The sequence below is a fragment of the Protopterus annectens genome, chromosome 5.part1 (genome assembly GCF_019279795.1).
Source record: "Protopterus annectens isolate FY-2018-M chromosome 5.part1, PAN1.0, whole genome shotgun sequence".
In the NCBI taxonomy this organism is placed as follows: domain Eukaryota; kingdom Metazoa; phylum Chordata; order Ceratodontiformes; family Protopteridae; genus Protopterus; species Protopterus annectens.
In genome coordinates this window covers 350113910-350141289 of record NC_056736.1, presented here as the reverse complement: position 1 = coordinate 350141289, position 27380 = coordinate 350113910, and the positions used below count along the sequence as shown (strand labels likewise).

General features: G+C 39.2%; 1 protein-coding gene across 6 annotated transcripts in view; it reads right to left on the bottom strand.

Moving 5' to 3' along the window:
* ARAP1 (ArfGAP with RhoGAP domain, ankyrin repeat and PH domain 1) overlaps positions 1–27380 on the bottom strand; it is a 2759262-nt gene that overhangs the window by 1065742 nt on the left and 1666140 nt on the right. For all 6 annotated transcript variants that reach the window (XM_044073028.1, XM_044073030.1, XM_044073029.1 and 3 more), the window contains one exon: positions 21497–21582. In XM_044073028.1, coding sequence (XP_043928963.1) covers positions 21497–21582 — 86 coding nt within the window. The remainder of the gene's footprint in view (positions 1–21496; positions 21583–27380) is intronic.

The following is a 27380-nucleotide window of genomic DNA, read 5'->3' as shown; positions in this document are numbered from 1 at the left end:
CAAAGGAAATAATAATGCATTTTTTTGCATTTAGCTTTAAACTGCGGCTTTGACACCAATCATTTGTCTGTGATAACCCTGTCTACATTATATTAACATAGTTGGGGACTCAGTGATTGCTTCCAAATTCCAGTCATCAGTGAACATGGTCAGCCAAAAGTTGTCCAAGTTTGCCCGAACTTCTGAGAAATAAATTCCGAACAGTAAGTGGCCTAGCACAGAACCCTGTGGTATGTCACTGGTGATTGGTCTTTTGCCAGAGGTGAAGTCACCGACTTTAACAGTATATGTCCTGTCAGTGAGCCAGATGGCTACCTATCTGGTAATGCAAGGGTTAATTCTCATTTGGGAGAGGTTCTCTATAATACCTGAGTGGGGGATGGTGTCAAATAAAGTGTCAAGATAGGTGATATGCACGGCCTTTCCCTCGTTCAGGGCCTTGGTGACTCTTTCGAAGAAGTCAACCATGTTTAACAGACAGGTTCAGATTCGTTATAGGTAGATCATATCTAAAATTTGGGCATTTAAAATAAAAAAGCCAACAAATATAAAACTACAAAATTAAATATGAAGTACATTATAAATAAAATAAACAGAAATATGTACTGAGACTAGATGAAAAAGACAGTGCACAGACAGCAACAACTTATGAAGTCAAATTTTTCTATGGGCTTGTACCAAGTCAAGCTCAGCATGTTGTTTCAGTAATGTCTGTTGTCTTTTTTCTCTTAAGACAACCTAAGAAGTAAATGTTTTGATGCCTGTTCTGTAATACAGGTCTCAGTCAAGGAGTCTGAGCCTCAGATCTAAAGATTGACGGGGGTGGGGGGGGGGGGGGGTGATGCATTCAGTATTGTCCTGTCATGTCAAACCAGGCTTATAACTTAGCAAACACATGCAAGATTATCAGGTGGGCTCCTAAAACATTTAACAGCTGTAGAAGACCTTTAAAAAGTTGTGAAAGAAGATTTTATTCAACTCTATGCACACAGCCTTTATGCAGTATTACAGCTATTCCAAATGTTAACTGACTAGAAGTATCGACTACATTAAAAGTTAATGAAATGTGTTGTATTTAACAGCATGAGTAAAGTCTCCACTCAGCCACAGAGATACTGTGGTTTTAATGAGCATGGATATAAAATTGTAAGACAGTGATTGAGTTGCGCCAAACTGTATGAGGAGAATCTCCCTGAAAAAATATAGATGTGAATTAATGGTAATTAACAAATAAACAAATTTGCAGTAGTGAGTTATGCAGAATTGCATACGTAGAATTCCACTTAGGGTTGCAGATAAATTAAATGTTAAGAGTACAAATACCAAATAAAAAAGAAATACAAGCTGCACTTAACTGCATGAAGGAAGCCTCTGCTGTGCATACCAGACACATTATTGAGTGGAAACAAAACACAAACAAGCAAACCTAAAACCACCTTAATAGGCAAAAATAGTAAAATGAAAATAATTATTGAGTGGAAGTAGCGAGCAAATCCCAAATCCATTCAAAACATAGTGAGAAGAATACCAGTGGTTTAGTGATTTGTAGTCTTCACTCGGAATGTCCCGACATGCGGTGCTTTAAATGATTTACCATATAAAGTACATTTGAAAATAAGTGCTGAGAAGCGTTACACTGAAATGAATGCACTGCAGCTTCCGTTCAGCAATTATACACATGCTAAGTGTTTGTGCACTATACACAGCTAATGAATTTTAAAAAGTACTGAAATTATCTAAAACATCTGCCAAACATTAGATATAAAAAGAATTAATATCTGGGAATATTAAATACATTTAAAATTACTAACAGGATTACTTGACTATGCAGGGTTACACACATGCTGTGTATTAATGAAATGTTGTTGTTGAGTCTTTCAGCTTTTCCCGGTTAGGGGTCGCCACAGCGGAATTCCGGTCTGCTAATGATTGACAGTAGATTTTTACTTGCTGAGTTGCCAGCCCTGACGCACAACCTTCAACGAAGGCATGCCCATTCACTCATTACTCCACACAGAAGACACTCTAGCTGAAAATCGTACAGGACAACGTCTTACTGTGAGGCGACAACGCTACCGCAGCACCACCACCGCAGGTCGTATTAATGAAATGAGAATGCCAAATTAAAAAAATATATATACTGTGAGTGAGATTTTCTGAAATGCATAAGAAGTCTTCACTATTACATTACAGATAAGTTCAGGAAGAAACATAATGTTAGACAAGAATTCATCCTTGCAGGGTGACGGCTTGCACTTTAGCTCGACTGCAGCAACAATGGGTAAAATGTGTGGTCAATAAAATCAGAACCTAAAAGGCAGCCTGAAAGAAGAAATTAAGACAAGAACTCCTTTATTGCATTCAAAATATTAAGCTGCATATTGTTTGCGGGTAGCAGGCATTACCTTTAATAATCCAATATTTCACATTCCTGTATATCTGGTATTAAGTGGGTTGCATGGTAATGCTCAGCACTGAATAATATATTGTCTGTTGTCAACACAATGAATTAAGGCTATGAGCTGATGAACAGTTTTATCCTGTAGTCATGGGTTATATTTATTCAAGTGTTCACCTGCTTGCTGTGTGATTTTGATCAAAGTACTAAACAAAACAATGTTCCTGTACTACTCTGATGGGCATAGTAAGTTTATCTACCTAATGAATGGGAAAAATAAAACTTTACACACAGATCATCTTTAGCTATTATTAGACCAGTTAAACAACAGTTGAAGCCAACATTTGGCACTGAAAAGTATTTGTTTATTTCACTGAAAACAACTAGCAAGTGCTTAGATCAGTCAAGAAATAATGACAGGATATCAGAAAAAAAGGTGACACAGACAGAAAGATACAATATCAGACAGTTTGTTCAAGTGATACTGTCCCAAACTGTTACTAAAAAAAAAAAAAAAACATGATGTAGCCTACCATTACAGCTTCTGCCATAAACTCATTGTTTTTTTGCTTTTTGCATTAGCCATATGTTTGGGCATCCTTTTGCTGATCAACCTGGGGAGACAGCGACCTTTAGAGAAGTTGTTACAGATATTTCATTTTCATTGTTATCTCTCCCACCCTGCTAGTCTCATTATGTTAACTTACCTACAAGGCCGCCTTGAATTTTGCTGTAGATTCAAACAAGTTGCAGTGCCTCTTGTTATGAAGCAAGTGGGAAAATATATTTATTTTCTTTAGTTTTACATGTAAAACGTAGATCAGTTTTTGAATCACAGAATAAACATTTTCTGTCATCTCTGTCGCATTCTATGCTGCATCAAGTTAGCATGGCACTTCCACTGCTTAAGATATGAGACAACTAATACAGATTTTCAGGGTCTTTACTTGCATTGCCTGCTTTGTCATAGTTGGACCTGGTAAATGTATTTAATTCAAACTAGGAGAAGAAGCATGCTGCACCTTCTTTTTGGTGCATAATCTCTTTAAAACACGGGCTGGAGAGCAAAAGCATGTGTAGCTCTGACTGTATAAATGTATCCATTTTTGTAATGTGGTCTTACAAAATAAAAATAGAGTCTTGCCAGTTATCCATGCACATCACATGATATACATTAAACTGATGCACAGTGCACTGACGTTATGAATTGTAGTAACACTACGGAAAAATCACTTCCAAAACACTGTTTTAAATAAAGCAAACTGATTTCTACATTTAGCTGAAATGCACTGTAATAAGAGTAAATACTGAACCGTCAGATATGTCTGAAAACCTTTTGCTTCATTCCTATTTATACCTAATAAAATTTAATTTTACTAATACATTCCATTATGTTCATTTACAAGTCATCTGGATAAGGTATCAAGTGTTTGTATGTCTTATCTAGAATAAGCTTAATAGGTGTATACCAGCTGAAAGCATAAAAGGTATGATTAAGTGCTTCAATTGTAATATGTGCAATTATTTATATACGGATTCCAGTGAAGTTGAAGTGGGTAATTATATAGTTAAAATACCGGGGAAATTTTCATGTAAGAGTAAAAATGTAGTGTATTTAGTAATATGCATGGAATGTCAGGCTTTTTATGTAGGGGGAACTACCAGGGAGCTTAACAGAAGAATTTACGAACATAAATATGCTATTGCCAGCGGTGATGGAAAAAAAAATGCTATGAGCAAACATTATAAAGAAAAGAAATGTAAAGTTAATTTTAAATACTTAGTATTAGAAGCATTAAAAAAATACTAGTAACGTTATTAATATAGAAGAAGAGTTAGGATGGCTGGAATATTGCAGGCAAGTTAAGCTAAATGCATGCTTTTCACCCGGTCTTAATAATAGAGAGGAATTTGTTATGTATTTGAAAAGAAAAGGGTTGAAACACTAATTTTTAATTACTTTGATAGATTTTAGATATGTTTTATCATGTGACAAGGCATTTTAGGTTAGAATTGGATGATGTATCATGTGATGTATTAAATAAGGGTATTTAAAGTGTGTAATTACTGATGAATTTCAGTCTGAAGAAGTCTCTATGTGAGTTAAAGGAGACGAAAGCGCTAACTGAAGTTGTTGTTTTCAATAAAAGTGTGTCAGTGATCCTACAGATACTGCATTTTATTTTCGTTTTGTTTGGTACAGTTATTTGTTTTATTTTGCTGCTTTTTGGAGAGACTTTCTTCAAATGAATAATTTTCTTCTTTTAGGTTTTACCCATTTAGCCATCTCAAACACATACTGCTAAATATACCCCAAAAGTAATATAACATCTTGCAAAGGTAAATCTTAATACTTCTAGGGAATTAAAGGATGAAAAGAACACCTAGTTTTCTGAAACTGGTAGTGGGCATAACAATTAATATATTTACTTAATTACTATGGTGCTATTTAAAAGAAATAATTTTCAGATTGGTATCCATACTACAGCTAGCACATGGTTTGCCTTGTGAGGAACTAAACATTTCCCTTTACTAACTTTTGTTGACCATGTTAGTCTTACTGGGCATGCAGCCTATGTTTTTGGAAACGATAAGGTGTTATATACTTATAGATGAAACTTGGTTTGGACACTGGGAAAAATTCTCCTACTCTTTTCTATATGTGCTGTGGGATCTTTAACCTTCAGGTACACCACTACCAACCCAAACAGTTAGGACCACAGTTTAATATCTTATCCAAAGGAAGGTGGCTTCAGGAATCCAACCCCCTCCCCCACAGACAACACTGTGCTGCAGTGTCAGCAATGAAACATGAATCCATGATTCTTTTTACTCAAAATTTGTCACTTAGTATTTGTATTTTAATGGTAGCTCTTTCAACACTAAAACTGGTGACAAACTTCATAAAGTACTCAAAAATCTTCCATTTTAGTTTCTTCTATGTAGAGTTGTAGGCATTCTCTTCATAACAGATATGTTTTTTTTTTTCCATGGTACCTATTAAGACTTCCACCTCCTTCCTAGTTTCAACAACTATGTATAATTTAGAAAATACAGACAAAATGTTCTTGTTGATGCAGCAACTCATACTTACTTAACTACTGCATTTTTGTCACCATAGATCTTGGAAGAATAGTAGTTCCTCTTTATTTTTTATCAGTTTTAATGGGCTTGTGCATTTTGATGTATTTATTATATGCACGTACGTCTGATGTTACTTATGCCATGACAATCACAATATGTTTCACAGTGCATTGGGTTAACTAAGGGAACGATGTAAAGTGGTATGTGAATAACATGCATTACTAGATCAGTGTTGCAGATACACAATATGGTGTACAGTAGGGCTTAGTTTTATTTTTATTTCTCACATCATATTACCCCAAAAACGTTAGGTACTTACCATAATATCTGTGCTTTCCATTTTCATTCTTCCTCAACTGTTGGGGGTTTGGATCCGATCCTTGAATCCATCTCAGCCATTACTATAGCTCGTGGCCACCAAAATGCTCTTGAGTCACTCTCTTACCCATAATGCACCAATCTCTAACCTCCCTCAGATCTTGTTTGCTGCTTTACATAAGGTATAAAGGACTACTACACAAATCCTAATAGAAGAAGCCATATCTGGAGCTGAACAAAAAGGACAGAGGTGTCCTTAAAATCTCTCGTTCTTCCATGAATTTACTGTGAAAAGATAAAGGTTGGGGAGTTGTAGGTGGGAAGCTGTGGAAGAACAAAAATGGACAACACAAATGGAACATTATGGTAAGTAAATAGCTTTTTTATCTGATGTCAAATTTCATTCTCTCTTCAACTGTTGGGACAGAATCCCCAGTTACCTAAAATCCCAGATGGACTCCAAGGAAGGATATTCCTAAGCATAGTTGAGCCAAAGGCTGTTCTTCCCCTCAAGATCAGATCCAGTTTGTAATGTGCAATAAAAGTAGGAGGACTGGCCCAGGTTGCAGCCGCACATATGTCGCCCATGGATGTTCTAGATAGAAACACTGAAGAAGTTGCCATGGACCTAGTTGAATGGACTCTTAAAGGTTTTTGTAAGGTTAGACCCAACTTGTTTTAGATAAATGATATGCAATCCATCAGCCATCTGACTAAGGTTACCTGTGTAACCGATTTTCCCAATTTAGTATCTGCAAAGGACACAAATAATTGATCTGTTTTCTTAACTTCTTTTGTTCTGTGTAAATAAAAACATAATTGTCTGTGAACATCTAACAAATGCAACATATATTCACCATTGTTTGCAAATTTAGGAAAGAAAACTGGCAAATTGATGGACTGATTGATAATGTATTCTGACACTATCTTAGGAAGGAAAGAAGCACTGGCATGTCAGATCAAGTAGGGAGACATAGGACAATGCCTGAAGTTCTGAAATTCTTCTAGAAGAGGTAATGGCCAGTAGAAAGATAGTTCTCCAGGTCAAGAACTTAAGATTGCACTTAGCTACTGGTTCAAAGGGAGAATGAATTAAGGCCTGCAGTACCAAATTCAAATCCCATGGTGGAGTAGGATCTTTACACGGGGGTCTCAGCAGGAGTATGCCTCTCAAAAAAGCTTTACAAAGTTTAGATAAAGCCACAGAATTCTCAAATCCAACATTAAAATCAGAGATCACTGCTAACTGAACTTTATTCACTAAGAAGCTAGCTTCCTCATTAAAAATTGTTGCCAAAAATTCAAGTACACTTTGTATAGGAGTTGAGAAGGGGGTCAATGTGTTTTTGTTGTGCCCAGTAAATGAACCATTTCCATTTACTTGTGTAAAGTTTTCTGTAGAAAGTTTGTGGACAGATAAAAGTATATGACAGATTGGGGAAAAGACCATTGGTTGTTGGCTATTAACGGAATTGGAGAAACCATGCTGTTAGCTTGAGGTTTGAGATATCCAGATGCATTTATGCATTATGCCTGTCGGGTGAGACAGGAGGTATGGAATTGGATCCAGAAATAAGGCGGGTACAGTAGATGAGGCCAGTGGAAGGGGAACCAAACCTGCTGAGGCCAGTAAGGTGCAATGAGGATGACTTTGCTCTTTGACCAGGCAACTTTCTTCAGAAATTTTGAAATTAGAAGAGCTGGGGGCCAATGGTGGATTAGAACATCCCTCAGTGATTCCCATGATGGGAAGATTATGGCAAAGCTGCTGCATTTCTTGTTTAGGGGAGAAGCAAAAAGATTGTAGCAAGGCTGACCCCACTGATGGAAACTCATTTATGTCACTTTCGTGTTGGGAGACCACTCGTGAAGTAATAGAATAGACCTGCTCAGTGTCTGCTATCATGCTGAACTTGCCTGGAATGTGTGCTGCTATCAGAAAGTGGTTGAGACAGTTTGCCCACTGCCACACTCTGAGGGCTTCTCAACACAATGGGTAAGACCTGGTTTCCCCCTTGTTTGTTAATGTACCAGACCACCAACATGTTGTTTGTCTGAACTGCAATTGTCCCGAAAGGGAAAGAGTCTTAGAAGGCCTCAAACTCTAAGAGCACTGCTCTCATTTCTAGGACATTGATATGTGCATTGGCCTCTTTGCGGGACCAAGTGCCTTGGACTGTCTTTCTCAGGAAGTGCCCCCCACCCTCTGGGAAGCGTCCATGGTCACTATAGCTTTGGGTTGAGGGAGAATTAAAGGATGGCCTTGTAGAACTTGATCTGACCGAATCCACCACCAAAGGTATCTCTTGCATGCCTGAGTGATTCTTATTTGGGCTGACATGTGTTGATAAAGAACTGACCACTGAGTTGCTAGCATAGATTGAAGAATTCGCATATGAAATCTTGCTAAATGAACTAAAATAATGGCCGCTGACATTGACCCCAAGGTTTGCAGAATTAACCAAGCTGAAATTTTGGTACTGCAACTTATTTTCCTGACCTGGAATCTGATAGTCTTTACTCCTGAGAGAGGAAGAGAAGCAGTCACTGACACCATGTTGAACATTGCTCCTATGAATTCCAAGGTTTGAGTCGGTTATAACTGAGACTTGTGGTAATTTATGGTTATCCCCAGATGACAACAAGTCTGGATTACCTGATCTCTTGCTCTTATTAGTAGATGCCTGATCAGGACGGTAATGAGACAGTGATCTAGATATGGAAACACTTGGAATCCCTGTAGTCTCAAGTGAGCTGCTACCACTTCCATATATTTGATGAATCCCTGGGGCTGTCATGAGGCCAAAGGAAAGTGCTCTGAATTGGTAGTGAGTGGCTTCCAGCCAGAAGCATAAATAACTTCTAGATTGTTTGTTCATTTTTATGTGATAGTATGCATCCTGAAAGTCTATCAAGCACATCCAATCATACTTGCTGAACCATCACCATCTGGATATTTGTGCATCAAACTGTTTTGTTCAAGTCACTGAGATTCAAAACTGGTCTCCAGTCCCCTGTTTTCTTTGGCACTAAAAAGAATCTTGAGTAAGTTCCAGATTCTTCCTGGTCTGGAGTGACCTCTTGGATGACTCTTTTAATAGCAGCTTTTTTAGTTCTAGTCCTGCTGCTTTCCTCTGCCTTGGTGGAATATCATGAATTTTGAGTACAGATGGAGGTGGAAGGGAAAAAAGGAATTAATTTAACTCCTGGAAATAATCCTCTGCACCCAAATATCTCTTGTTATATCTAGCCAGACTCTCTAGTGCAGGAATAGTTGACCCCCAACTGCCTCCAGAGGAGGACAATCAGGCCTCTTTTCAGGAGTACTGATAGGGTCTATCAGAGAAAGAATTTCTGGACCCTTGGTTCTACAGGCTTCCTCTGCCATGTGGGTGGTGATGCCCATTTGTTCCCCCTCTGTCCCTAGGGGAACTTTCTCCATGTATATGCTGGAAACAACACTGGGATTTCCTGAACCAATTTTTCATCCATCTCATTGATTCCTAGAAAAGGATCATTGAGGGGTCAGAAAATGTACACCCACTGTAGAGATGGGGTCTTTCCAGCTTTTTCACACCTGGAGAATGTGTCTTTCACTTTTGGGCCAAACAACAAACTGTCGTCAAAGGGTGAATTGATGAACAACTACTTGAAAGGCTAAACAAAATCATATAAGAGCATCTAGGCATGCCTTGTAATGGAACTGCCATTGAGGCACCTTCAGCTGCATGTGAGATAAGCCTCATGGAAGAATTAGAAATGCATTGGAGGCTAGTCAAGTGAGAGGCCACACATGATTCAGCCTCAGCTTAAATGGTCCCAGAAAGGGATTTTGAAAGTTCCTTATCAAGTCCCTTTGTAGTCTGGTAAAATGTGCCAAATAATTCAGTGACCTGAGAGCAAAGGTCACTGAAGTATACACACACTTCCCAAATTTGTCCATTGCCCCAGACTCCCTGTTAGGGGGATGGACAGAAGAACTCTGCTCAGCAAGTTCCTTCTTGGTGGCTGCCACCATGATCATTGCATCCATGGGCAACCCCTTTCTCCAGAATTCCTTCCAAATAGGTGGAGCCAGAATCTGATCTGGTGTTTTAGGGATCGGCTCAAGTGAATCAGGTTCCTTCCATGCCTGCCTAGAGACCAAATCAATGAGCTCATCAGCAGGCAGTGTAACCCAGGCGGTAGATGGGCCAACTCCTGATTCCTCTGGTGAAGGGTTCCTGGAGGACCAACCACCTCTCTGCTTAAGGATCTCAATAATTTCTCCAGATGAGATATCTTCCAGAGGTGATCAAGGGGACCCTTCTCCTTCACTGAAATCAGCATCCTCAGTGACTGACTCTTACGGAGCGTCTTAAGTGCCTCCTTTTGCACTTCCTCTTCCTAGGAACTTCCTTGGTGGGTGTCCAGTTAATATCCCATGAACTGTCAACATTTAATGTGATGTCCCCTACTATACTGGGTCAATAACTAAGGAACTTTAATCTTCATTAGTGACTCCAATGTGAGACCGTTACTGGAACAGGAGTAATATCTCACAATTTCCACCCAACAGCACAACAGGAATACACTCTATAACCTGGGACTGGACTGTATACTTCTGTCCACCCTTAATGTAACTCCTTATTACACATTCTAGAGCAATTTGGCCAAGTTTAAGACCTCTGATAACCCCACATCTAAATAAATTGAATCTCATACATCCAAACACTTCTGGGAAAGCCTCCAGCTGTATCCCTTCTGCAAAATAATACAGTAACATGCTGCCACCAATCAGAATATCTACATACCCTTTCAAAGGAGTGTCCAATTATTAAAATTACATATCAAAACAAATGGTAGCATAGGACCTAAAGCAGCCAGGCTTTTGGAGTGGCCTGGGAGTTAACAAAGCAGGTATAAGCACGCTCAAATCACTAAAGAAAACACTGCTTGACCAGCCACAATGTAAGATAATAAAAAGATTTAATAATAAGTGAAATGATTAAAAATGGAAAACGGTTATTTCAATAAAGAAACAGAATTCAATCACCAGGAAAACAAAATTAATACTGAAGAATAGAAATCCAACAATTAGAAAAACTCTGATTAAATTGCTATGATTTCCTGTCTAACTGAAGAACACTGTACTTTATCTAAACAAAAAAATGTCAACAGAGGCAGGCTTACAATTCTGCTACCATTTCCATGCATGGTGAGTCCTTTGGGTATCCACTGAACAATTGCAACTGTGAACAAACTGAACCAACTGAACTCAGCTGTTAACTGAACATCAGCTGTCTTCAGCTGGCTCTTTTACAGACTGGGTAACTGTCTCAACTGTTTCAGTTCTTATTTTCATTTCCTTTTTTTTTTGAAAATCAACAGTCTATGAAAGTAAACACAGAGCAACTGGAAACATTTCAATGACATCATCTGTAGATTAGCTGATTCTGAGACTGCCTGCATTTAGAATCACCTTCACAAACATGCACAGTTAGAAATATATCAGAACACTGTTCAACTTTTTAAACATTCTGTACAAACAAAATATTAATCAACATGTAAGAACTTATTTACAATATCACAGCTAGTCATGCTGGCATATAATAAACAGGTTAATCTGAAATTATATACAAAACTTTAACCAGAAATGCTAGCACAGATAACAGTGTCTTAACATTTTCACATTGGGATGTTCCGGTGAAGTGTCGGAAGAGACCATAACACCCCTGCTATGTGGTCTAGATACTTTGGGCTGGCTCTCCTTGTGGCATAGAATGACGTGGCTCTAAGTGCAGAGATACTTGGGAACCAGATTGGAGATCCAAGGGGTTGGATCCATCCATCCTGTTGGAGCAAAAAAACACTCTCTTCACTACCTTGTAGGAAGATCACTCCAGGAAGAAAGAAGACAAAGGCTCTATGAAGGCATGCTTCTGAACCTCTGCCACAAGTGCAATCTCCCCAGGTTGGAGGTTGGAACTGAGCTGTCCAATGCCGATGCTCCACTGGACAGAGATGGCTCTGAAAATCTTGGAGTCAACTCCAACACCTCAGATCCAACAAGGCAGCTTCAGCCCTGACAGTCATCCAGATCCGAATATGTCAGAGCCAGTACACTCAGAGTAAGCTTCAGATCCGAAGATAAAGGAATCTTCAGATCCAAGCCAGATAGACATGGAAGGCTCAGATCCAGGGACTCTGAAACCACTGGTCAGATCAAAGAAGGAGCAGCTAAAGGTGGTATGGTTGATGGAAAGGCTTCCACAAACAAAAGGGTAGGAGCTGGAAGAACACCCATCTGTATTTGTGCTGAGAGAAATCTCATCATCATTCTGTCCACATCTTCTTCAGTCAAACTCCTGAAAAAATGAAATGATGCAAAGGATGGTGGCCTGGATCAGCGCCTTTCCATGAAGGGAGAAGGGACCCGTGAATGTACTGGGTCCAGGGATGGTTAAAACCTTCTCCTAGGTAAGATCTTCTGAACGGAGGAGCCTGGATCCATAGATATCTTGGTCAGATCTGATACAGGCTGAAATGGAACTGGCTTTGGATCCAACTTTAACTTCTATTTAGGTGGCTCCGAAGTTGGAATCAGTGAAGTGGAAGGCTTTGGAGACTTAATTAAAGAATCCTTGGATTTTGCTTTGGGGACTGAACCCAGAAATAGCTTCACCAAATGATGATGAAAGCAACCCTTTTAAGATTCATTTGTTTTTTCTATCCACTGAAGCTCTAGGATTAAAGTTTTTATGTATCGCACAATCTGTTTGTTGATTACCTGGGCCCAAACAGTAAACACACAAAGTTATGGGTGTCTGATAGGGGTATTTTCTGCCCACACTTATGGCATATTTTAAAGCTGGAAGCTCATTTGTCCGACACTGCGTTAACGGAAAGGAATTACCAATAATGGTATTAAGAATTACACACAGTGTAAGTTAAGGGAGAAATACTAACAGAAAATTATAATAAACTATGAAGAGAAAGAAAAACACTTATCATAAGCAAAAATTCGAGAGTTCAAATTGACCATGTCTTTTCACAAAAGTGGCAAACGAAATCTTTGGGATGTTAGGGATTTGTGCATTATGGGTAAAGGAGTGACTCAAGACCTTTTTGGTGGCCACGAGCTATAGTAACAGCCGAGATGGATTCGAGGATTGGATCTGAACCCCAACAGTTGAGGACTGAATGAAAATTGACAACATCAGATCCTACTTTATTCTGAGAATATTAAAATATGTATGTATGTATGCATATATGTATGCATTTATTTATTTATTTATTTTACATTTGTTTACCAGGAAAGTCCAACTAGGTGAAACCCATATTTAGCAGAGGCCCAGGAAAAAAAGCTCCACATGCAAAACAATGTAAGAAGGAAATATGTTCTTCTTTCGGCTTTTCCTGGTTAGGGGTCGCCACAGTGGAACTCTGGTCTGCTAATGACTGGCAGTAGATTTTTACGGTGCCGAGGTGCCAGCTCGATGCCCAACCTTCAACGAAGGCACGCCCATTCATGCATGTCTTTCAAAGGCCACTCAACTGCGGGGAGGACATGCAGACTCCACACAGAAGGCACTCCAGTCGGGAATCGAATGGGAGAACCTCTTGCTGTGCAGCGACAATGCTACCGCTGCACCAGCGTGGCTTACGTAAGAAGGACATATAAAGGTTAAATACGCATATGTTAAGGTGGGTCTACTTTAATTAAATGAAAGCAGAATCCGTCGAATACGAATCTGTTGACACATAAACAGCGAAGTGCAATAACGTCGAACACGCAAAACCGCAAAATTTAAACATCGAAACCGCAATAGTTGGCCAACCCCACCGCCCATAACATACTACCTACGCAAACACAACAGCAAAAAACACATACATGCACTAACCAGAACCCTACTACTAACCCTAAATTAAAGCACCAAAACCCCACTTGTAACCCTACACTAAACCCCACATACCCAACTATCTATGCACTACCCTTAACCCCTCCCTAACCCGAAGGTCCGTAACTACCGCACACTTGCCCTACAGAACTATAACTACACAAAGTAAATATTCCACACACATACACTTAACAAAACCCTACACTAAACCTTACATACATTACCTATCTATGCACTTACCTTAACCCGCACCCTAACCCTAAGGTCTGTAACTATCGCACACTTACCTTATGGAGATATACCGCAGATGGGCCAACTATGACAATTCTACATTTCCAGTTTTGTTATTTAGTGTGTTCTACGTTTCCACGTTTCGCTGTTTACGTGTCGACGGATTCCGCTTTTGTTTAATTAAAGTAGACCCGTTAAGGTAGTACACAGGATAGAGCATGACAAGACATAAAATGCATGCAATTAGGTTTCAAAAGCTACCAATTCATACAAATTCATAGAATTAAATATACATAATACATGCCATTAATCACTCTTCCCTATTACAATAATAAGTACAATTTAACAAGGCAAAACGGTATGCATTCACTTATAAGTCATAGTGTACAGTGGTCTACTGCTAGAAATTTTATGAACTCTGCAATTGATAGTCAGTATTAATGCATTTAAATTTTACAAAAATGAAAACCGAGTTTCTGATTTACAGAAACTGAGGGAGATATAGAGGTGGTTACGTAGAACAGTAAGATGAAGTGACATGGAGGTAAATTCTTAATATGGGGATAGAGGTTAGTTTTTGCAGGTTTGATTATATGGAGTGATGAGGTATGTTGAAGTAGGTCTAAGTTAACCAGGACTGTTGTATGAGCAGAGCCATGCACTAGATAAGTGGGTTTTGAGCAGTTTTTAAAATGAGCAGCGTTAGTAGTGGATCTGATGGTTTGAGGGAGTGAATTCCAGAGATTGGCTATGTGATTTGAGAAAAGGATGTCTCCAGCAGTGCTCTTAGCATTGTCTACTTTTAATAGTGATTTGTTAGTGGAGCGTAACACTCGATTATTAGAGTAAGGTTCAATTATGTTTTGGAGAACTTTTTTTTCTGTTTGGTTAAGTAGTTTCTGAGTTGTTATCATCTGGTTAATGGCTAGCAGATGTGGTAGTTCCAACCAGGTAAGTTGTTTCAGGGATAGACATTGGTGTGATCGATACTGACAGCCTGTAGCAAATTTTGCTATTTTATTATAGCAAGCTTCGAGTTTACCTAGGTCTGTACTTTTCAGGTTGGTGAAGCATAAAGGAGGGTAGAGAGAAGTTATGTTCTTGAAATGGCTACCTGGTATCATTGGTTAGGAATTTCTTATTTCTATAAAGTGTGTCCAGTTTTTTATGTACTTTCTTTGTAGTTTGGTATATAAGCATGCTGACGCTCATGCTGTCTATTGTGACGCCTAAGAGTTTTGTAGAGGATACCAATGCAATAGTTGTATTACCTATAGCTTTGATGATAAAAGAGGGAGGTGGGTCATTGGCTCTAGTGGGATGGAAGATCATAAGTTTAGTTTTGCTAAGGTTAAATATGAGTTGAGATTCAGTGAGCCAGGATGCAATAGCAGAGAAAGACTCTGGGGTTATGTCTTGAAGTTACTGTATTGAAGGGGCAGCACATGTGTGGAGTCATCAGCATATTGGACTAAGGAGGCAAGGAAAGTAACCTTGTTAAAGTTATTAGTAGAGAGAATAAAGAGAAGGGGACCAAGAATAGAGCCCTGGGGTGCCCCTAGTGTGGCTGGAAGTGGAGATGTGTTTTTTTTTCCATTTTACAGCTTATTGGGGTCCTGCTACATAGTTTCTAAACCATCTGAGAGCAGAGAGATTGAGATTTAAGTTAGCAAGTGCTATTAGAAGTTTGTCGTGGGAGACAGTGTCAAAAGCCTTTGACAGATCAAGAAAGATGGTTGACACTACTTTGCCTTCATTCCTATATTGATTAACTATATTAGTGAAACTAAGTAGGGCGGTTGTAGTATTACGATTAGTTCTAAAGCCATGCTGTGATGTGGCTAATGGGTTATTTGTGGAAAGGTAGTCCAGATGTTGATTTGAGAATGTATACACTTTTCCAGAATTTTGGATAGAGGGGGGACAGAATGGCAACAGGCCTATAATTTGATAATTTGAAAGCTCTGTAGAGATACCACCTTCACATAGAGGGACTATATATGAAATTTTCCAGAGAGATGGGATTTGCTGCTCGATCAGAGAACAATTGACAAGAATTGACACAGGGAAAGAAATACCATCAGCAGACAGATTTAGATATTCAAATTAATAACGACCAGAAAAAACAGACCAGTGAATAACAGCTCTACTTTCCAACCTTAAATATTTAGATATTCAGCTAGTGAAGTGTCAGCTGCATAGTTGGTTTAAGTTTCTTGAGAATTTTTTTATGTTGCTTGTTGAAATGGGCTGGAAGGAAAAAGCAGTTTCATTCTTGTTTGCTGATACTGCTGCTGTTGTAGGGGCGGAGCAATTACTTTTAGATGGTGACAGTATGTTTTCAGTGAAATATTTATTGAATTGCTCTGCCATAGTACCTAGGTTGTATGAGGAAGAGGGGTATGGGACTGATGCTTGGCCAGGATACAGGATTGTTTTTATTGCTGACCAGAACTTTCGCAGGTTATTCTTGTGTTTCATTTGGATATTGGTGTAGTAGTTTATTTTATCCTGTTTAATTTGTTTTTTGGCTTTGTTTCTAAGTTGTTGATATAATAGATGACTGGAATGAGATTTATTTCCCATACCATCTTTCCCAGGCCTTATCTCGGAGTTTGAGTAGAACTCTGGTTTCTTTAGTTAACCAAGGGGCATAGTCTGACTTTGCTCGTATTGTCCTGGGTGGTGCTAGTTTGTCAAGTATACTAAGGAAGGTGAAATTGAAATATTCAACAGCCTTCTCTTGGGGTAAGTCCTTGAGAGGAGTCCAGTTACAGCAACTGACTATGAATGTTGAAAATTTTCTTATTTCGAATATGGTGATAAATGGTGTTTAAAAGGACATGTAAATTTCCTAAGTATGTAGGTTGGAATGTGGTCACTAAGACTACCAGAATGTTGTGAGCAGGATGGTTTGGTTTATTAGTTAGAGTCCAGTTTACAATGGATAGCCTATTTGAGGGTTTATCCATTGTAGTGGGACCTTGAATGACTTGGGTAAAACTATGCAAGTTTATATGGTTTGTGGGATTTTGTGAATTACAAGTGAGCCAGTCTGTGCTAAAATTACATATGATGATTGTTTCCTGGGGTAATATTTTTGATGTCCAGTGGAGGATATGCTCTATAGTGATCAGGTTATTGCCCAGTGGAATATACTTTCCTACTATGACCAAGTATTTTTTGGAATTAGTTTTCAGTTTAGTGTAGATTATTTTGGCGTTACTGAAATCTGGGGTAGTTTGATCTAATAGTTACAATATGAGGTTATTTTTATATAAGAGTGCTATCCCTCAACCTTTTTTACTCTTTCTACCTGCCCTAAGAAAATTGTAACCTGGAGGTATAATTTCATTGTCGCCAATATTTGGTTTCAACCAGGTTCCTTTTAATAGCATTATATCTGGTGAGTATAGAGAGAGGGTAGCGTGGAGTTCCTGAATTTTATTAAGGATGATTCTGATGCTTATATTTAGTAGTAGCAGTTCAGCTCCCTTTCTATGTAGGTTTGGAGTACTTTGAGGCAGGGGGGAGGATGTTTTTATAAATTTGTGTGTGGATGTTGTGGGGCCCGGGTTTGGATGGGCATCACCACTAATTGCAAGAGGGGATGTTAAGTTTACAAGAGTATTAAGGAATTTGGTTATATGTTTATCATACCTGAGGGAGATGTGTGGTAAGCCCTCAAGAGATGTTATGGTATAAGTGAAGTGATCAAAGAGTTTGTGCTTGTATACGTCTGGAGATATCTAAAAATGTATGTATTTTGTTTGATGAGGGCATGGAGATAGAATACCATGGTGGACTAGACTATGTTTAGATAAGGGTATGGTGATTGTTTGTATGGATAAGTTACTATAGGTAGTAACTGAAGGTAATTGCTAGCAATGACTTTTGAGAGAGTAACAAATTGGATCTATCCAGGTAGGGGTGGACTAATTAGTCTGTAGACAGGGTTCAGGCAGTATACTGTATCAGGATTATTCAGAATGGTCAGTTGGATAGGCTGTCTGTGTTTAGTGGGAGAAGATTGTTCACTATAAATGTAATTGTTGGGGGGTGGGTGGAATTTGGGGGTACAGTAGGGGAGCGGAGTGAGCCCAAGCACAGTGAGAGCAAATGGAGTGGGTAGGACCTTGGTCTTAGCAGAAGCCAAAATAAAGGTATTAGCACCCGTAGATCAATGTAGGTTCCCAAGCTCTGTGGAACGCATAATACTCCATAGTAGAACACTTAACACAAAATATTAGCTGTTTTTTGCATAAGTAATTGACTACAGAAGTATTAGACTAGTGGTAGGGAGAGAGTTAGAGTATAGGATATTGTCAGTAAATCAACAACCTTAAATTAATGTAGATAAGCAGAAACGGGAGGGGACTTAACTGGGTATGGGAAAAGCAAGCATCTGATGTTCCTGGTGGTGTACTCACCAGTTACAGTGACTATTTTCTGATGAGCGGTAATAGGATTTCTTAACTTCAACCTACATCAGTTTTCTTTGCAGGCAATGTATATATCTTGAAGTCCTGCTCGACGAATTATAGTGTGAGCAACAAGTTGTGGTAGCGATCAGGGAGTCAGTCACAGGTTCAGGGTAAAATCTACAGTTAAAGTTACTAGAAAGAGTAAAAAAGACAGCAGTTAGAGGGTTATCAGCACAAGGAGGGGAGGTATAAGCAAATTAGAACCACGTAACAGTAGTTTAAGAGACATACGATACTGAACCTAAATTCTATTTTCCTAGAGCTTCTTACAACAAAATAAGACAATTAACCGCAATATTAACAGTAATTCAGGTCTACAATATGGAAATTCTGTTACACTAGAGCTTCGTACAACACGTTAAAGACAATTAACAGCTATATTAGCAGTATTAAGGTCTACAATCAAATCTGTTATACAACTACATGTGCTGCAGCTGGTCACAAAGTAATATAGCTGTATTAGACTCTTACAAGCTTTTAGAGATAAGCATTGACTAAGTAATTCACTTTTTAAGTCACTGAAATGCTGTGTCTTGTTATTTTTATTTACCATGTCCTAACATCCTTACCAGTAATTACATTAATGTCAAAGTATAGTGCAAACAGCAGTGGAGCAATATCAGTATTTAAAACATCCACTGGACCTTCTAACGTAACAAATTAAGTTTTACTAACAGATGAGGTTGTAATTGCAGAAAAAAACAGATTTTAGTTTACTCAGAATGAAAACACACTTACTCTTGGAGTACACAACATCGAGGGACAGGGCAGCTGCAATGGAATTTAAAAATGGCGCCTGTGGTTTTTAAAAGCTATGTTTAATTCTGACCAGATGTTCCAAATCAGCCAGGCAGATGTATCTATAAACTAGCAATCCTAGACCTTGGCCTTAGAGGAAGCCAAACTAATGTTATCAGCGACCCTTAGAAAAAAGGTAGGTTCCCAAGCGCTGTGGTAGTAGAACATTTAACACAAAATATTAGTCTTTTTTTGAGTAAGTAATTGACTACAACAGTATTACATAAGTGGTAGGGACAGAGTTAGAGTTTAGGGCATTGTCAGCATATCAGCAATCATAAATGGGGGGAGGGACTTAACTGGGTATGGGAGAAGCAAGCAGTTGACAGCCATGGAGGTTTACTCACTAGTTACTGTGGCTATTTTCTGATGAGCAGTAATAGTATTTCTTAACTTCAACCAACAACCAACATCAGTTTGCTTTGCAGGCACTGTACATATCTGGAAGTACTGCTTGAAGAATTATAGTGTGAGGAACAAGACGCTGTAGCAACCAGGGAATAAGTTACAGGTTCAGGATGAAGTCTACACTTAAAAGTTAATCAGTTTTCCTTGCAGACACTGTATATATCTGGTAGTCCTGCTCAAAGAATTATAGTGTGAAGAACAAGCCGTGGTAGCAATCAGGGAGTAAGTCACAGATTCAGGGTAAAATCTATGGTTAAAGTTATCTTGGAGTACACAATGCCGAGGGACTGGGCAGCTACATTTACATTCTTGGTTGCAGGGCTCTATTGCCTGTCATAACTGATTTATGCATTACTGGATAAGTAGCATTTCTTTCTGTCATATTTTAAAGCAGGGAGGATATCCAGTTAAAATCTAGTAGTTTTCAGCTTTTATGCATAAGTTTTAGTTACTGCATAGGTAGGAATTATGAATTTTTATCTAAACTGATGTAACATAGCTTTAGAGTGTAAAAGGTTAATGATAATCCCACTCTTTGGTATCTAGATAAAAATGTGGTGGGCAGGGCTTTCATATCTGCATTTAGCCAATACAAATTTTCCACAAAAGATTTGCCTCTGATATCAGGTGAAGCAAAGTTTAAGTCCATTATATCAGGTGGAGGGAATAAAGTGTTCAATGACTGACCATGGATCTGAAAAGCACATGACTGCCATTAATTATAATCCACGTTTTTCAATCAAGATGTTTCTGAGCTCTATCCATAACTCCGTATGTAAACTACATTAGCTGAAGAAGCAGTAACCTACTTCCCAGGTTGCAAAATATCCTTAAAAGTGATGTAGACTTAATCCATTTCACCTTACACTAATCAGTCAATTGACAGAATAACAAAAGAGCAAACAAATAAATAAAGTTATAAAAATACATTACATTAAACTATGGCATTCTTTTTTTATTTTATTTTAATTTAATTTATTTATATTTTTATTTTAATGAGGGCAAAGTCCCATACCCCCCGAAAGCAGGAAAAAGTCCCCCTGCATTGCCATAACTGACAGAAAAAATGCCCCTTGCAGCAGCCCACCTTCAGTGGTCTGTTTTCTGACAAACAGACCACATCAGTTAAAGTTCCATTGGTTACATATCCTATTGTTCATCTCCCAACCTTGCTTTTCATAGCTGGACTCTGGAACCCAGATTATAACAGAATGATATGCTTACTTTTAGTTTTCTTCCCAAGTCATGGGAAGCACTAATTAACTTCTAAGTGACCAAGCTACACTTATTTAAAAACAGTATGTGGACTACATTAACTGGATTGGTCTGCCTATTCTAAATTTAGTAGCTCAGTCAAATTACCCTGCTCAGTTCACAAAATCTTTCTAGTAAACTTTAAAATAAAAATATTGCAAAATAACATTCATACAACCTATTAAATGTAAGAGTAAAACAAATTCAGAGCTCTTACAGTTGTCACCCTGCCTTTCCAGCTACTTTGGTTTAAGTGATTACATCCAAACATTTTGGTTTTACGCATGCAATGCGACCTAGAACGCGTACCTGTAATGATGTGCAACACCCAGCAATGCTAACACATAGTACTACTTTATTACAGCCTTTGTGATAAATTACACAGTTACGAAATATTCTGTATACAAAATATTCCCACTGCTATAACCAATAGCTGTTGATGGGTTTTAAACAACAGTAAAACAAATACCTGAATTAAATAAGAGACAAAAATGTTCGTAGAGCAAAACAATGGAGGGAGTACCAATAATCCCAAAATATACGTTGGGATTATTGGTACTCCTCATTTATTTTTGTTCTTTGAATCCTTGCTGTTTGTTGTAGAGCATTCACTCCGTTTGACTTTTTCTTTATTCAAATACCTGAATTAGCTCTTCAGTCCAAATCTTCCTGTCCATCTTCAGACTCCGTACTTTTGAAATGTTTGGGCCAAGGCTTCGGTGCTCACCTGAAATGTTAAGATATTTTTATCAGTAGTAGAACTGCAGAGATCTTCTACCATTCTCTTTTTATGACTTCATCTGAAAAACAACATATTTTGTTACCTAACCTTTGTTTTGCTGTATGTAGCCAACAGCTCCATATCTGTGCAATAAATACTGCATGTGGGTTCCTACCTTCATGACTAGAAAAGGTTTCTGTCACAAGTTTATGTGGATACTGAGGCAGGAATGTCGGAAAATTGCACTTTTCAGTAATGAATGAAAATAATTACTTTTGATAATTCACTTCCAGTTTATAAATGTGCAAGAGGAGTTGCTCTCTCCTATCTTGTACCATGTTACTGGGTAGGTCACAAATGTCTCTTGCTTTCTTTTTTCTGAAAGACTGATCGCAATTTGGCACAATATTTCTTTTTTCTGACCTGGAATAAAATATGTTGGTACCACCCAGTCCTTTCTGAAAGTTTTCATCTGCATTCCTATAACACATTCACACAGATCTGAGTGCAGAAAAGAGCAAAGTGACCTCAATTAAACTGCCAGCCTGCATGAAGGCCACAATTTGCATTCTATGCAAAATTAACTTTTGTCTGACACATGCAAACTTCTCTAATTGTTTGGATCAAGAACTATGGACAAAGACAAAGGGTGAAAAATAAGGACAGACTTTAAATATTCCTCCGAAAAAATTGTTAGAGTTAACGGCATTGCATTAGCATGCATTTTCTGAAGGATATGAAGTCTGAAATTCAAATGTCTGCCGCTATTTAGTGACTGCAGTTTTAACGATTTGTCAAAAAACTACACATTTTACAGGGAACAGACCAAACATAAGACCCAAAAATATAGACATTCTGTGAAATGAACAATGGAGAGGTATGCATATACTTTATAGAAACATTCTACTGAAGAAAAAATATTTTTGCAGTAGCACATTTTATTGATTTTAAAACCCAGACTACATACTTACCTAAAGTCCATGTATGAAAGATACAATAATTATTTCATAATACAGAATAGTTATAATATATTCATTATAAATATCATATTCCTTTTTTATTGCTCTCACAAGATCTAGCCAATGGCCTCTCTTTCTGGACTCAGTCAGACAATTTGCTCCTTCTGGGGGGGGGGGGGGGGGGGGTTAGCATTCATTCACCAGACAGAGCAAAAGCTCTACGGAACATTCCTTCCCTAGCTGGGATGAAAGCCTCATCGGCTAATTTGTTTCCCCAGGAAGCATATGTTCCGTACAAGGGAGCATACCCACTGTGCAATACTGTATGAGTTCCACTCCCAGACTTAACTCCCTCTCTCCCAACAGTGGCTGGTGGTTTTGCTAGAAGCTGCTGCCTAAGAAGCCCCCCTTATGTATATTCTGGGACCATTTCTCTGGCTAACCCACACAAACAGCAGTTACTGAAAATTCCCCCAACATCAGTGATGCACGGGGCCATACAGCCCCTCCCCCGCCCAGCAAAAGCTGCACAGTTCTACCCTACAATTCCTTATCTCCTCCAGTGCTCAAGATGCTAAATGAACTCAGATCACCTGGGCTGTAGACAAGGCAGTGACCCTCTTCTTCACATAAGTGGGTTATATTCATCATTGAAATATAACTTTTGTATCCATAAATGAAAAAAAAAGTTTTGTTTTTTTGGCTCCATTTACCTCACTGTCTGTTGGTCATAAGACATTTCTTGTTCAAATGGCCCATTCATTCCCCATCACCAGAGTGAGAATCAACCAGAAGAGCTATCATTTAGACCACCACTAGGAGTGGTTTGAGCTTTTTAACTTATTCCTTAGTTCATGCATGTACTCAGTAATGTAACACAGAGGGGTTCTGCATTAGGTTGACCATGAAGGATGTCTTCCTTTCTAGAGGGAGTCTTTGGTGGAGCCAGCCATGTGTGGACTCTCCTCTGCCAGGGCTATATCTACCACTGGCAAGCAGCCACAGAGACTCATTAATGGCTGTCAAATGGATTTCCATTGTCCATATCCCTTCCAATGATTAGAGGCATTTACAAAGGCAATACTGCACTTTAAGCACATCTGATGCCAGCCAATTAGTATCCATCTGTACCTGGAATACAACCCTATACATCTGCTAAATGATGCCTAGGATAACACCTAATTCATGGAATAGAGGAGTCTCTTGGAGACAACTAGCATCAATGCACGTATCCTCAATGCCATATGTGTGCACCTTGGAGGTTGGGTAGTCCCATGGATGCTGGTTGCATTTTTTCTGTTTGTGTACCATGTTTGGCACCCACAAGGATGAGACATCCATCACTAGACTCTGATGATACAGGAGGTCCACCATGTGTCTCTACAGTCTCCTCATCTGTTTGGCAGGGGAATTTTCCTTCCACTGTTAGCACTGCTGATAGTGCTACTGTGTCCTCGGACTTTGACACTTACACAATATTACTGTCAGCCTCTACAGACATGTTGACCTCAGATAACTGCAGACCTGTACTACAATCCTCTTTCAGTGGAACTTGTGAAAGCATGCATATAACTTGCCAGTGTACAGGTGTGATCCCCATCATTAGACAGAGTGAGATGCATTCCAGGAACAGGCACACACATGCTTTTCTGTAGGATGTGTCCATTGAGATCTGATGTCCCAAGTGACAGAAATGTGGTATGACACATGTGTGTACATTGTACAGAGGATCTAGACAATGCCTGCTTGCAGTTACATATCATACAACTCACCTGGTGTATAGTCATAACCTGTGCTGTAAGTGATAACAACTGCAGCCTTGCTGTCCCTGGATGACAATAATGCACATGGGCATGTGTGGGTACACCTGGATGATGAGATACCAATGTCATATATGAATGGAATTTGCCACTACTTGCATGAGGTACCTGCAACACACACCAGGGCAGTCCTAACCAGCCCAGCTTCCATATTCACTCCACCATCCAGAATTAGAGCCCTGTCAGTTTCTCCACTGAGAGTTAAAACGAACTGCTCACTCTATATAACCTGGCAATGTGTTATGAAATTGGCCCCTGTGGCTGCAGCTATGTTCCTTCACGTGGAAAATCATATTTCTGACCCTATGACACACCTTCAGGACTGTCACAGCAATTATTTACTTCCACATTTCCTGCCATACCTTGCCCCTGAAAGCCTTGTCTGTCTTATCCTTCTCCAGGATGCGTCAGACATGTTTATAGGGTCTACAGAGAACTTCAGTCTGGGGGGTTGGATATTTGCATGCACTGCCATTCTTTTGGTGCTGTGATAGGTCCAGTGCACTTTGTATTAATACACATGGATCAGCATGGGCCTTCCGTGTAGGACATAATCACTGAACACTCTGCACACACAACACCAGTGGTTGTTATTGCCTTGTCCAGTGCTATGACATAGTTGCTCTAACAGTGTGCCTGTATGTGCTCTCCACAGATCACCACCTCTAACTGATATGTAAGCTCTCCTGCCTATTTCTCATTGTTTGCACAGATGTCCCATCCCCAAAGAAATACAACCCGCCATGTTTTCACAGTGATGCAAGGATAGAGGTTACCCCACAATGGAAACAGCAGCTGCTCTCCCTGTTCCCTATACAATTGTTAGTTGAAAGCCAACCCCAGTATTGCAATATATCCTCCCTGTTCACTTTACCCTTAGTGTGCTGGTGACACATACATCAGTACAGTCTGCTATATCCTTGGCAGGCCATTGCAATGGCAGCACACAACACTCTCTGTGGTGTTAAAAGACACACTGTTTCTATGGTGTGACAATTGGGTCTGGTAGTCATGCACCCAGAAGCAGCTGTCCCTGCAATCTGTCTACATCACCAGTACATTTGTATGCTGTCACCTTTGCTATCTTTTGGTTTCCTCACCTAACTCTGTGTTCTGTCACCCATCAGTTTCTGTAGCACAGTCTGCCCCAGTACAGTAGCAGTGTTGTTTATCATATTGTAAAGGGGTTTATAGCATGGTGACTATGCTAATGAGCTGATTTATCATGATATTCTCTACATCACATGAATAACCCAATGCATTATCAGACCTATTTCATGCAATGATGCCCAGCCCTCCTTTGTGCACATGCACTGCATGCAGTTAATGTGTACACAACCATGTGGCCCAGCCACACTACTAAATGTCTGTCTGACAGTAATGGCTAAGGACCTCCCTTCTACTCATCTGTCCATTATGGTTATGCTTGAGCATGTAATTAATGTAGGGTGTGCATACCAGTGGAGCCTGGCTGCACAGCTGTCACTTTCCCCTACACTGCTGACCAGATAAACATCACATCATCATAGATGGGCATCTCATGACTGCAAATACACTGTAGTACTGTAATACTGCAATACTCAAATGGTGTTGGCACTGTACAGCACTGCGCCCATCTATCACTTTCACTTCTAAATTGACTGGCAAATGGACATGGCCTCTGGAGAATCTGAGTGTGGCAAAGCTCCTGCGTAGTGCAATGGGGGGAATAAGATCTTTCTGCATCTGTTACACATGCAGCCCAGGACAGCCTACTGGGGGATAGCTATGAAGATTCCCTGTGTAAGGCAGCCACTTGGCATTTGCAAGTAAGTAATAATGTAGACATGTTGCTGTGTAGCCCCTGTATCACCTGGGACCATTGTATCACATAAGTGGAGTTTCGATGCTGATGTGAATGAACACTGTACCAAGCACACAACATGCATGTTGATGGCCCCATGGTCACGTGACCTCTTGTAGCATGGTCTAATTAGTTATGGAGTGACAACCATTTTTGTGAATGCATGGTTTTGTTGTGTGGCACTATCTCCAGCATGTCCACGTTAAGTTGGCACTTATGCCTTACTAATTCCTATTGGACCACATCACACAACTTTGACCACACTATCTTGTGGAGCACAGCCATGTTATTATTCCTTTTGAATCCCTCCACAGTCTTTTAACACATATTCTACTCAAATTTGATTAAGGTTAATGCCGCCCAAGACAGTTTTCCTTAACCAAACTCTATGCAAGGCAATGAAGATCTAGAGATACTATAAAACGTTTACCTGCTGAGAGTTCCCAGTGTCTGTTGCTTTTAATAATGTAGTTTACAGATGCTTCAGCTTCTCCTATTAGATAAACAAGCACATGACACTTCACTATATACTCATATTACTGAACCTAAAATGATTGAGAAAAAAATGTTCAATCTCAACTCAAAAAAAAAAAAAAAAGTATATTAAACATCTTTTTCAGATGGGCAAACTCACCTGCACCCTCCCACCTCCTGATAACTATATATAATATCAACTCCAAGATCACGCTATAGTGGGGTAAGGGCAAAGTTCCCGTTTCCCACTGTACTATGATCTTGCAAAGAAAAAAAAGCTGTACATGCAATCAGCTGATCTTCAATTAGCTGTAATAGCTTTTTTCCTTTGTGATGAATTTACTCCTCAGTCACCTGAATGGAACACACACACACACACACACACACACACACACACACACACACACACACACACACACTCACACACACATGCATATATACACAAACACTCTCAAATGTATAGATGTATATATTTTTTTTGTTTGAAAACTATTGGAGGCAGAAGTCTGCAGTTTATTTGCAGTGATTAGTCAAAACTGAGCTTAAATAAAGTTGTATTTGAGACCAGAAAACACAATAGTCTACACTGTCCAAACAGGTGTTAGCCTCCAGCAAGCTGTCCAAAGGGTAAAACAACAATTCTCCAAAGATTCCTTTTCTGCATCAAGAGGCAAAAGTCTCTTCCAAGCAATATCCCTTGTGGGTCAT